Source organism: Aythya ferina (assembly GCF_964211825.1).
Source record: "Aythya ferina genome assembly, chromosome: 39".
Taxonomy (NCBI): domain Eukaryota; kingdom Metazoa; phylum Chordata; class Aves; order Anseriformes; family Anatidae; genus Aythya; species Aythya ferina.
The window spans coordinates 17,411-30,442 of NC_140336.1; the positions used below are offsets into that span (position 1 = coordinate 17,411).

Genomic DNA, 13,032 nt, shown 5'->3' on the forward strand with positions numbered 1-13,032 from the left:
GGGGTTCTGGGGGTAATTGGGGGGGAAATGAGGGGTAATTGGGGGGTTCTGGGGGCAACTGGAGGGGGTCTGGGGGTAACTGGGGGGTCTGGGGGTAATTGGGGAGTTCTGGGGGCAATTGGGAGGGGAAATTGGGGTAATTGGGGGGTTCTGGGGGTAATTGGGGGGGGAAATTGGGGTAATTGGGAGGTTCTGGGCGGCAATTGGGGGTAATTGGGGGGGGAGTGGGGGTAAATAGGGGGGTCTGGGGGCAATTGGGGACTTCTGGGGGCAATTGGGAGGGGAAATGAGGGGTAATTGGGGGGCAATTGGGGGGGCTGTGGGGGTAATTAGTGGGGCTGTGGGGGTAATTAGGGGGTCTGGGGGCAATTAGGGGCGTCTGGGGGCAATTGGGGAGGGAAATGGGGGGCAATTGGGCTCTAGGGGCAATTGGGGGGGTCTGGGGGGGTAATTAGTGGGGCTGTGGGGGTAATTAGGGGGTCTGGGGGTAATTGGGGGGGGCTCCAGGGGTAATTAATGGGGCTCTGGGGGTAATTAGAGGGGGCCTGGGGGTAATTAAGGGGGGTCGGGGGGTAATTAGAGGGGGCCTGGGGGCAATTGGGGGGTCTTGGGGGTGGGCCCAGGAGAGGGGGGGCGTGTCCGCGTGTATGCAAATGAGATGTGGGCGTGGCTATGCAAATAAATACTTGAAACACGATGTTTGCTGTGTGGTTATGCAAATTAGACACTTGGATATGCAAATTAAACCTGACCTAATTAACACCGAGCCGCCTGGTTAATTAATACCGCCGATACCGCGGTTATTATGCAAATGAGGGGGGCGTGGCCAACCACGAGACCCCCCGGGTGCTCTGTGGGAGGGTGGGCGTGGCCTTGTATGCAAATTAACTACGGGGGGGCGTGGCTATGCAAATGAAGACGTATAAGGAAGTGCTGGTCGCTGGGAGGGGCGTGGCTCGCTATGCAAATGAGTCTAAGGGGCGTGGTCACGCAACAAGATGGACGGGTTCGTTTGCATGCGCGGCCCCGCCCCTCTCCGCGGCGTCTGACGTCACTTCCGGCGCGTCGGGGCCCGCAGGAAAATGTCGGGGCTGCGGCTGGGGCTGGGGCCGGCCAAGGAGCCCCTGGGGCTGGTGCGGGGCCTGCAGTGGGTGCGTGGCACTGGGAGCACTGGGAGGCACTGGGAGGGGACTGGGAGCGACTGGGAGGGGACTGGGAGCGACTGGGAGGGGATTGGGGGGCACTGGGAGCGACTGGGAGGCACTGGGAGGGGACTGGGAGGGACTGGGAGGGGATTGGGGGACACTGGGAAGGACTGGGAGGCACTGGGAGGGACTGGGAGCCTTCCTGGGGGGGACTGGGAGGGGACTGGGAAGCACTGGGAGGGACTGGGAGTCTTCCGGGGAGGGTTGGGGGGGAATGGGAGGGGCTGGAGGGCACTGGGAGAAGACTGGGAGGGACTGGGTGGGGATTGGGAGGGACTGGGAGGGGACTGGGAGCGACTGGGAGGCACTGGGAGGGGACTGGGAGTGACTGGGAGGGGATTGGGGGGCACTGGGAGGGACTGGGAGCCTTCCGGGTGGGACTGGGAGCGACTGGGAGGCACTGGGAGGGGACTGGGAGTGACTGGGAGGGGATTGGGGGGCACTGGGAGGAACTGGGAGGCTTCCTGGGGGAACTGGGAGGCACTGGGAGCGACTGGGAGGGGATTGGGAGGGACTGGAAGCGACTGGGAGGCACTGGGAGGGACTGGGAGCCTTCCTGGGGGGAGTGGGAGGGGACTGGGAGGGACTGGGAGCCTTCCTGGAGGGGACTGGGAGGGGACTGGGAGGCACTGGGGGGGGACTGGGAGTGAGTGGGAGGGGACTGGGGGGAACTGGGAAGGACTGGGGGGCAGTGGGAGGCACTGGAAGGGGGCTGGGATGAACTGGGGTGAATTGGGAGGGACTGGGAGCCTTCCTGGGGGGTAAGGGGAAGGGACTGGGGGGCACTGGGAAAGGACTGGGAGTGCTGGGGGGCTACTGGGAGGGACTGGGAGCCTTCCTGGGGGCTACTGGGAGGGAACTGGGAGTAACTGGGGGAGGGTGGGAGAGTACTGGGAAGCAACTGGAAGGGACTGGGAGGGGGCTGTGGGGCGCACTGGGAGGCCCTGAGAGCCTTTTTAGGGGTAACTGGGAGCACTGGGAGGTTACTGGGGGAGGCTGGGAGTACTGGGGAGGACTGGGAGCACTGGGAGAGGCAACTGGGGGAGTGCTGGGCGGGCAACATGGTTACTGGGAGGGAACTGGGGGTTACTGGGGGAAGCTGCAAGCAGTGTGGGAGGTTACTGGGAGGAAATTGGGGTTACTGGAAGGGGACTGGGGGTTACTGGGAGTGGCTGGCAACACTGAAGGAGGTTACGGGGGGGTTACTGGGAGTGCTAGGAGGGGACTGGGAGCACTGGAGGGTTACTGGGAGGCTGCTGGGAAGCGTTTGGTGGTTACTGGGAGGGGCTGGGAGCATTATGGGGTTTACTGGGGGGCACTGGGAGTAGATGGAGGGGTGTTGGGAACAGACTGGGAACACTGGGAGCAGACTGGGAGCACTGGGAGGGGGTTACTGGGAGTACTGGGGTGGAGCTGGAAGGAGGCCGGTGGGCTTTCAGGGGGGTGTGGGGGTTACTGGGGCAGACTGGGATGGACTGGGAACACTGGGGAGGGGAGCAGGACAGGGCTGGGGAGAGACCGGGGCCTTACTGGGAGGAGGATGGGGCCTTACTGGGAGAGTATGGGAGGGACTGGAGTTTTACTGGGAAGGACTGGGAACACTTTGGGAGGGCCTGGAAAAGCTGGGCAGATTACTGGTTCATACTGGGATGGACTGGAGAGTTACTGGAAAGGACCGGGAGCACACTGGGAGGGACTGGCAGAGGTTGGGGGGTGTTACTGGGAGGGACTGGGGGATACTGGGGAGCAGCACAACTCCAGTAGGAGCCGGGTTGTTAGCGTTAATTAAAGTTAGCGGTCGTAATTAGGAGCCACCTACTACTTGGTTACTATTAGGAGCAACCTACTACTTAGTTACTACCAGGACCAATTTGTAATTTGAAATTAGGAGCAATCTACTGTTAGATTACTACTAGGAGCAATCTAGTTACTACTAGGAACAATCTAGTTACTACTAGGAGTAACCTACTATTTGATACCAGGAGCAAACTAGTATTTAATTATTATTAGAAGTAATCTTAATTATTTACTATTTGATCCAATTTTTTATTACTGGGTGCAATCTACTATTTGGTTACTACTACAATCAATCTAGTTATTATTAGGAGTAATTAACAGTTACTATCAGGAGCAAAGTAGTATCTAATTAGTACTAGTAGTGATCTACTACTTATTTACTATTAGGACTAATTTGTTACTCATTTGTTACTAGCTGCATTCTACTATTTACTTACTATCTAGAACAACCTAGTTACTATCAGGAACAACCTACTGTTTAATTACTATTAGGAGCAAGGTAGCATGTAATTACTATCAGGAGTAATCTACTATCTGATTACTATTAGGACCAATTTGTTTTTAGGCACAATCTACTATCTGATTACTATTAGGACCAATCTAGTTACTATTAGGAGCAATCTACTATTTGGTTAGTATTAGAAACAATTTAATAATTGATTGCCATTAGGACCAATTGAGTTCCTATTAGGAGTAGCCTACTATTCAGTTAGTATTAGACACAATTTACTCTTTGGTTACTATTGGGAACAACCTAATTACTATTAGGAGTAATTTGCTATTCAGTTAGTATTAGAAACAATTTACTATTTGATTACTGTTATGAACAACCTAATTACTATTAGGAGCAATCTACTATTTAATTAATATTAGGAATAATTTGTTAGTACTTGATTACTATTAACGTTACTACCTGTAGTTAGTTATCGATTTTTATCTACAACCATTAGTCCAGACTACTAATTATGATTGCTTTTTATTAATGAGCTATTTTTGTGATTAATATTGGAAAATTACTGTAGGTAATTGGTAACGTGGGCTGTAGTAATGAGTCCCTGATAATTAGCTAATTAGATAATTGGTGGTAATTTGGGGTGAATTCTGCTGGTAACGGGGTTGTAGCTCTGAGTGATGTGTTTTTTTTGCCAAAATCTGCAGAACTGTGGTGGGATGGGCCTTGTAATGCCCCAAAATGAAGGATTTCCCCCCAAAAACAAAGGATTTTCCCCAAAACAAAGGATTTTCCCCAAAAATGAAAAAAAATCACGGAGGATAAGTGAAAATTAGTAATGAAAAATGAGAGAAAAAATGTTTTATTTTGGTTATTGTGGGATTTTGGGTAAATGATTTATTTTTGTTATGAGTTTTAATTTTTGAAGGTCAAAAATTGGGGAAAAAAGGGAAATTGGATTCAAATGATTTTTGGTTAAAAAACAAAAGAATCAGATTTTAATAATATAAAATAGGATATAGTTAAGGTAAATTTAAGGTAGAAATGTTAAAATAGATATTTTTAGACATTTAGAAAAACAAACTTGAAATTTGAATTTTATCCTAATTTAGTAAATTTAATGGAAAATGGTTTCGTGCCTTAACGTCACAATTCTTCCCAAAATTTTCTCATTTGTCTTTTTCGCCACAATATTTCCATTTTTTTTTGCTTATTTTTACCTAACCGCCTTTTTTTGACTCTTTTTTTGTGCGCGAAACCCCTTTTTCCCCCTTTTTTCCCCCAGTTTTTCTCCATCTTCGCCTTCGCCACCTGCGGGGGGTACAGCGGGAGCGTCTCCTACTTGGTGAGCTGCAACGGAAATCCCAACATCACCGTCACCGTGCCCTTCGGTTACCCGTTTCGGTGAGTTTTTACCCCAAATCCCCGCTCGGGGGATTTGGGGCATTTTGGGCTGGATTCGGGGGATTTTGGTAGCTGTGGGAGGTGGGAAAGGATGAAAAAGTTCCCTAAAATACGGGAGACCACCGGGCGTTGGGTGGGAGACCCCCGCTTGGCCAACTGGCGCCCGTAGGCCGGGGTTGATGGGAAATGGAGATTTGGGGAGGTTTGGGGGACTTTGGGTCCAAGGAAATTTAAAAAAAATCCAAGAAAATCTCCTTAAATTTGGGTGTGGAAGAGGAGAGGAGGAGGAGTTGGGTTGGAGACCCGTAGGGTTGGCCAACTACTACTTGTAGGATGTGACTGATGGGAAATGGAGATCTGGGGAGGTTTGGGGGCTCTTGAGGTCCAAAAAATTCCAAAAAAATCTTAAATTTGGGTGTGGAAGAGGAGAGAAGGAGTAGTTGATTTGGAGATCCGTAGGGTTGGCCAACTACTACTTGTAGGACATGGTTGATGGGAAATGGTGGTCTGGAAGGATTTGGGGGCTCTTGGGGTTCAAGAAAATCCAAAAAAATCTTAAATTTTGGTGTGGAAGAGGAGAGAAGGAGTAGTTGGGTTGGAGATCCGTAGGGTTGGCCAACCAGCGCCTGTAGGACGTGGTTGAGGGAAAATGGAGATTTGGGGAGGTTTGGGGGCTCTTGGGGTCCAAAAAATTCCAAAAAAATCTTAAATTTTGGTGTGGAAGAGGAGAGAAGGAGTAGTTGGGTTGGAGACCCGTAGGGTTGTCCAACTACTACTTGTAGGATGTGACTGATGGGAAATGGGGGTCTGGAGGGGTTTGGGGGCTCTTGGGGTCCAAAAAATTCAAAAAAAATCTTAAATTTTGGTGTGGAAGAGGAGAGGAGGAGTAGTTGAGTTGGAGACCCGTAGGGTTGGCCAACTACTACTTGTAGGATGTGACTGATGGGAAATGGAGATTTGGGGAGGTTTGGGGGCTCTTGGGGTCCAAGAAATTAAAAAAAAATCTTAAATTTTGGTGTGGAAGAGGAGAGGAGGAGTAGTTGAGTTGGAGATCCGTAGGGTTGGCCAACTACTACTTGTAGGACACGGTTGATGGGAAATGGGGGTCTGGAAGGGTTTGGGGGCTCTTGGGGTCTAAGAAATTCCAAAAAAATCTTAAATTTGGGTGTGGAAGAGGAGAGGAGGAAGCGTTGAGTTGGAGACCCGTAGGGTTGGCCAACTACTACCTGTAGGACACGGTTGAGGGAAAATAACCCCCGTGAAGGATTTTTGGGGTGGTTACGGGGTGGGGACAGGTGAGGACGCCCCCCTCACCCCCCACCCTACCCCCCAGGTTGAACCAGGCCGTCTTCACGCCGCCCACGGCCGAGCTGTGCAACAAGACGGGGCCGGGGGAGGTGCACCTGGTGGGCGACTTCTCCTCCTCGGCCCAGTTCTTCGTCACCGTCGCCGTCTTCGCCTTCCTCTACAGCATGGCCGCCCTCGCCGTCTACCTGGGCTACTTGCACCTCTACCGGGGGGCGGGCGGGAAGCTGCCCATGGCGGTGAGTCCGGCCGTCTGGCCGTCCTTCTGGCGGGGGTGGGGGGGTTTACGGGCGGACTACAACTCCCACAATGCATTGTGTCGTATTTGGGCGGACTACAACTCCCACAATGCATTGCGTTGAGTTTGGGTGGACTACAACTCCCATGGTGCATTGTGGTGCGTTTGGGAGGACTACAACTCCCACAATGCATTGCATCATGTTTGGGTGGACTACAACTCCCATGATGCATTGCTTTGAGTTTGGGAGGACTACAACTCCCATAATGCATTGTGTCATGTTTGGGTGGACTACAACTCCCACGATGCATTGTGTTTGGGAGGACTACAACTCCCACAATGCATTGTATTGAGGTTGGACTGGACTACAACTCCCAGGATGCGTTGTGGTGTGTTTGGGGGGACTACAACTCCCAGGATGCATTGTGTCATGTTTGGGAGGACTACAACTCCCACAATGCATTGTGTCATGGGGATTGAGGTGCTTGTTGGCCTTCTGGCAATATGTCTGCCATTCATGGAGGTCCCATGATGCACCAGGGCATTGTGGGGTCATGGCCTACCCCGTAGGGCGGCCCCATAGGGGTAACACCCCCAGGACTACAACTCCCATGATGCATTGTGTCATGTTTGGGAAGACTACATCTCCCACAATGCATTGCGTTGAGTTTGGGAGGACTACAACTCCCATGATGCATTGTGTCATGGAGATCGAGGTGCCTATTGGCCTTGTGGCAATATGGCCGCCATTCATGGAGGCCCCAAGATGCACCGGGGCGTTGTGGGGTCACGGCCTACCCCATGGGGCAGCCCTATATTGGCAACACCCCCGGAACTACAACTCCCATGATGCATTGCGTTGAGTTTGGGTGGGCTACAACTCCCACAATGCATTGCTCAACACCCCAATGTGCCTCCCATGATCCTTTGCACCTTGGGGGCTGGGCTTCCCAACCCGCTGTCCCCATTGGCCGCCCCCTGAGGCATCATGGGAGTTGCAGTCTGGGCTTCCACCCTGAGGCATCATGGGAGTTGTAGTCCTGGGGGTATCGGGCTGGGGATTTGGGGCGCGGGGGGCGTTTTTTGGGGTCTGTAACCCCCCCCTCTGAATTTCTCTCCCGCTGCTGCCGCGGACAGGGCGCGGGGTAAGTTCCTCCCCCCCGCTGCGGGGTCTCGGTCCTCAAATACCCCGATTTTACCCCAAAAGTCGCACGGGGGAGGGAAGGGGGCAGGATTTGGGGTCCACCTGGAGCAGTGGGATTTGGGGTTGTCCAGTGGGATTTTGGGTTCTCCAAAGAAAATTTAGGATTCTCTGTAGGATTTTAGGTTCTCCACGAGTTTTGGGTTCTCCAAGGGTTTGGGGTCCACCTGGATCTGCGGGATTTGGGGTTTTCCAGTGGGATTTGGGGTTTTCCAGTGGGATTTGGGGTTTTCCAGTGGGATTTTGGGTTTTCCAGTGGGATTTGGGGTTTTCCATGGGATTTGAGGTTCTCCAGGGGGATTTGGGGTTCTCCAAGGGTTTTGGGGTCCCCTTAATCTTTTGGGGTCCACCTGGCTCTGTGGGATTTGGGGTTTTCCAGTGGGATTTTGGGTTCTCCAAAGAGAATTTAGGATTCTCCATAGGATTTTGGGTTCTGTAAGGGATTTGGGGTCCCCTTAATTTTTTGGGGTTCACCTGGATCTGTGGGATTTGGGGTTCTCCAAAGAGTTTGAGGTTCTCCATGGGATTTTGGGTTCTCCAGTGGAATTTGGGGTTCTCCACTGGAATTTGGGGTTTCTCCAGTGGGATTTTGGGTTCTCCAGTGGGATTTTGGGTTCTCCAGTGGGATTTGGGGTTTCTCCAGTGGGATTTGGGGTTTCTCCAGTGGAATTTGGGGTTTCTCCAGTGGGATTTTGAGTTTTCCAAAGAGAATTTAGGATTCTCCATAGGATTTTGGGTTCTCCAAGGGTTTGGGGTCCACCTGGATCTGTGGGATTTTGGGTTTCTCCAGTGGGATTTTGGGTTTTCCAGTGGGATTTTGGCTTCCCCAGTGGAATTTTGGGTTTCTCCAGTGGGATTTCGGGTTTTCCAGTGGGATTTTGGATTCTCCAGTTGAATTTGGGGTTTCTCCAGTGGGATTTGGGGTTTTCCAATGGGATTTTGAGTTTTCCAATGGGATTTGGGGTTCTCCAATGCAATTTTGGGTTCTCCAAAGAGAATTTAGGATTCTCCATAGGATTTTGGGGTTCTCCAAGGGTTTGGGGTCCACCTGGATCTGTGGGATTTGGGGTTTCTCCAGTGGGATTTTGAGTTTTCCAAAGAGAATTTAGGATTCTCCATAGGATTTGGGGTTCTCCAAGGGTTTGGGGTCCACCTGGATCTGTGGGATTTGAGGTTTCTCCAGTGGGATTTTGGATTCTCCAGTGGGATTTTGGGTTCTCCAGTGGAATTTGGGGTTTCTCCAGTGGGATTTTGGATTCTCCAGTGGGATTTGAGGTTCTCCAAGTGTTTGGGGTCCACCTGGATCTGTGGGATTTGGGGATTTCCAGTGGGATTTGGGGTTCTCCAAGGGATTTGGGGTCCCCTCAAGCTTTTGGGATCCACCTGGCTCTGTGGGATTTTGGGTTTCTCCAGTGGGATTTTGGGTTTTCCAACGGGATTTTGAGTTTTCCAGCGGGATTTTGAGTTCTCCAGCGCAATTCTGAGTTCCCCAAAGAGACCTTCGGATTCTCCACGCGCTTTGGGGTCGCTCCCCATATTTTTGGGGTCCCCTCACCCCCTTTTTTTGGCCCCCCCCAGGACTTCGTGGCCACCGTGGCCTTCTCGTTCCTGTGGCTGGTGAGCAGCTCGGCCTGGGCCAAGGCCCTGGCGGACGTCAAGGTCTCCACGGGGGCCCCCCTGCCCCACTGCAGCCCCCCCGGGGTCGCCTGCTACCGGGGGGGGGTCAGCCCCATGGGCAGCCTCAACGTCTCCGTGGTGGGTGAGGGGGGGGAATTTGGGGGAAAAATGGGGGGATTTGGGCAAATCGGGGGGTGAGGGGGGGGAAAATGGGGGGAAAATGGGGGATTTGGGGAAATTGGGGGGTGAAAAGGGGGGAATTGGGGGAAAAAGGGGGGATTTGGGGAAATTGGGGGGTGAAAAGGGGGAAATTGGGGGGAAAAAGGGGGGATTTGGGGAAATTGGGGGGTGGGGGGGGGAAAATGGGGGGAAAATGGGGGATTTGGGGAAATCGGGGGGTGAAAAGGGGGGGAAATTGGGGAAATTGGGGGGTGTGGAGGGGGTTAAATGGGGGATTTGGGGGGTGAAAATGGGGAAATTGGGGGATGTGGGGGGGGTTAAAATGGGGGATTTGGGGAAATTGAGGGGGGAAAAGGGGGGATTTGGGGAAATTGGGGGGTGAAAAGCGGGAAATTGGGGGAAATATGGGGGATTTGGGGGAATCGGGGGGTGAAAAGGGGGGGAAATTGGGGGGTGTGGGGGGGGAAATATGGGGGATTTGGGGGGTGAAAATGGGGGGATTTGGGGAAATCTGGGGGGTGAAAAGGGGGGATTTGGGGAAATCTGGGGGGTGAAAAGGGGGGATATTGGGGGAAAAAGGGGGGATTTGGGGAAATTGGGGGGGTGAAAAGGGGGAAATAGGGAGGAAAAAGGGGGGATTTGGGGAAATTGGGGGGGTGAAAAGGGGGAAATTGGGGAGTGAAAAGGGGGGATTTGGGCAAATCTGGGGGTGAAAAGCAGGAAATTGGGGGGAAAAAAGGGGGGATTTGGGGAAATTGGGGGGTGAAAATGGGGAAATTGGGGGAAAAAGGGGGGATTTGGGCAAATTGGGGGGTGAAAAGGGGGAAATTGGGGGGGTGAAAAGGGGGAAACTGGGGGGTGTGTGGGGGGAAATATGGGGGATTTGGGGAAATTGGGGGGTGAAATTGGGGGATTTGGGGAAACTGAGGCATGGGGGGTAAAAATGGGGGATTTGGGGAAATTGGGGTAGGGTGGGGGGGTAAATGGGGGATTGGGGGAAATTGGGGTACTGGGGGGGGTAAAAATGGGGAAATTGGGGAAATTGGGATACGAGGGGGGGGTAAAAATGGGGGATTTGGGGAAATTGGGATGTGGGGGGGGTAAAAATGGGGAAATTGGGGAAACTGAGGCACGGGGGGGAAAGAAAATCGAGGATTTGGGGAGATTTTGGTTGATTTGGGGGCAAATTGGGGCCAGGATGAGAAGGGGGGGGGCGCAGGAACTGCGTGTTTTATGTGGAAATTGAGGCCGGGGGGGGCTGATTTTTTTATTAATTTTTTTTTTTAAAAAAACCTTTTTTTTAGGTTTTCGGCTTCCTCAACCTGGTGCTCTGGGCCGGCAGCTCCTGGTTCGTCTACAAGGAGACCGACCTCCACCGCCCCCCCCAGACCCCCTCCAACGCCCCCCCCGCCATCTAAAACCCCCAAAACCCCCCCAAAATTCCTCTCCCAGCACCCCCCCCCCCCCAAAAAAAATTTCCCCATCGCTTTCCTCCGGGGGGTGACACCCGATTTTTTTTTGCCCCCCCCCCCCCCTTTTCCCCCTTTCCGTCTTCATATTTTTAATTTTGGCGTTTTTTTGGGGTGGGGGGGTCGCTAAATTTTGGTTATTTTATTTAGTGTTTGTTTTGGGTGAGATTCGCTGAATTTGGGAATTTTTTTTTAATTTTTTTTTTTGGGGTGGGAATCACTGAATTTGGGGTTAGTATATTTTTTTGGTGTTTTTTTTGGGGTGGGGGGGTCGCTAAATTTCGGTTATTTTATTTAGTGTTTGTTTTGGGTGAGATTCGCTAAATTTGGGATTTTTTTTTTTTTGTGTGTGTGGTTTTTTTTTGGGTGAGAATTGCTAAATTTGGGGTTAGTATATTTTTTTTAGTGTTATTTTTGGGTGGGGGGCACTCAATTTGGGTTATTTTATTTAGTGTTAGTTTTGGGTGAGGGTCGCTAAATTTGGGATTTTTTTTTGGTATTTTTTTGGGTGGGGATCGCTAAATTTGGGTTTAGTATATACATTTTTTAGTGTTATTTTTGGGTGGGGGCCACTTAATTTTGGAATTCTTTTTGTATTTTTGGGTGAGGAGTCACTAAATTTGGGTTTAGTACATATTTTTTTAGTGTTATTTTTGGGTGGGGGTCACTAAATTTGAGGTTAGTATTATTTTTTGTATTTTTGGGTGAGGACTTGCTAAATTTGGGATTTTTCTTTTTTTTGTTTTTTTTTTTTTGGGTGGGAATCGCTAAATTTGAGGTTAGTTTTTTTTAGCGTTATTTTTGGGTGGGGGTCACTTAATTTGGGATATTATTTTTTTTGTATTTTTGGGTGGGGGTCGCTAAATTTGAGGTTAGTATTATTTTTTTATATTTTTGGGTGAGGAGTCACTAAATTTGGAATTATTATATTTTTTTAGTATTATTTTTGGGTGGGGGCTGCTAAATTTGGGATTATTATATCTTTTTTAGTAGTATTTTTGGGTGGGGGTCGCTAAATTTGGGATTATTTTTCTTTTTTTGGTGTTTTTGGTTGGAAGTCGCTAAATTTGAGGTTCGTTTTTCTTTTTAGTGTTATTTTTGGGTGGGGGTCACTTAATTTGGGATTAGTATAATTTTTTAGCGTTGTTTTTGGCTGGGGATCACTGAATTTGGGATTTTTTTTTTTGTATTTTTGGTTGGGATTCGATAAATTTGGCATTTTTTTTAATATATATTTTTGGGTGCGGGTTGCTAAATTTGGGATTAGTATTATTTTTATACATTTTTGGGTGGGGGTTGCTAAATTTGGGATTGTTATGTATATTTTTAGTGCTATTTTTGGGTGCGGGTCGTCAATTTGGGGATTAGTTTATTTTTTCAGCACCGTTTTTGGGTGAAGGTCACTAAATTTGGGATTTTTAATTTTTTTTTTGTATTTTCGGGTGGGGGGCGCTAAATTTGAGGTTAGCATATATTTTTTTTAGCGCTATTTTTGGGTGTGGGGTCGCCAAATTGGGGATTAGCCGATTTTTTCAGCGCTGTTTTTGGGTGGGGGGGGGGGCGTCGCTAAATCTGGCGCATTTCGGGCTTGCCAAGTTGTTTTTTTTTTGTTATTTTTTCCTTTTTTAAGCTAATTTTATCGCCGTCGGGAGGCGCTGGTGAGGAGGGGGGGCCCCGGCACGCCCCCCCCCCGGGGAACGCGGCGCCCACCCCTTGGCACGGGCACGGTTGGGCGGCGTTGGCGCGGCGCCGGGCGGTTGGCGCATTATTCCTCCTTTTTTTTTTTGGTGTATTTTGGGGGGATTTTGGTCAATTTGGGGCTTGGCCATCGGTTGGCCAACGGCTTTTGGCTCGTCGTCTTCTTGTAGGTCTTCATTGGCCATCGGATTGGCCAACGGTTGGCCAACGGTTGGCCAACGGTTGGCCAACAGCGTTGGGCTCGTTGTCTTCGCGCGCGTCTTGGTTGGCCGTCAACGGTTGGTCAACGGGGGAGGGCTGTGATTGGGTATCCGAAAGGGGGTTGGGCCGGGGCTGGGCTGCGATTGGTCAACTCGGTCAAGAGTTGGGTTGGGTTGGACCAAGAAGGCCACCAGTTGGGTTGGGTTGGGTTGGGTTTGGGTTGACCTTCGGTGGTCGCTCGGGGCGGATTTGGGGTCGGGCCCTTC

General features: G+C 50.7%; 1 protein-coding gene across 1 annotated transcript; it reads left to right on the top strand.

Annotated features, from left to right (window-relative positions):
* Nucleotides 1–1,034: 1,034 nt before the first annotated feature.
* Nucleotides 1,035–12,123, top strand: LOC311426211 (synaptophysin-like protein 1). The gene is made up of 6 exons (XM_084502406.1): nt 1,035–1,151; nt 4,739–4,857; nt 6,191–6,401; nt 9,180–9,356; nt 10,703–11,549; nt 11,744–12,123. Exons 1-5 carry the CDS (start codon nt 1,083–1,085, stop codon nt 10,814–10,816), a joined length of 690 nt encoding a protein of 229 aa, XP_084358532.1. The 5' UTR covers nt 1,035–1,082; the 3' UTR covers nt 10,817–11,549; nt 11,744–12,123.
* Nucleotides 12,124–13,032: the final 909 nt, after the last annotated feature.

Coding starts and splice junctions, on each gene's coding strand:
- LOC311426211 (XM_084502406.1), top strand. CDS start 1,083: ATGTCGGGGCTGCGGCTGGGGCTGGGGCCGGCCAAGGAGCCCCTGGGG. Junction 1,152..4,738: donor TGGTGCGGGGCCTGCAGTGG/GTGCGTGGCACT, acceptor TTTTTCCCCCAG/TTTTTCTCCATCTTCGCCTT. Junction 4,858..6,190: donor CCCTTCGGTTACCCGTTTCG/GTGAGTTTTTAC, acceptor CCTACCCCCCAG/GTTGAACCAGGCCGTCTTCA.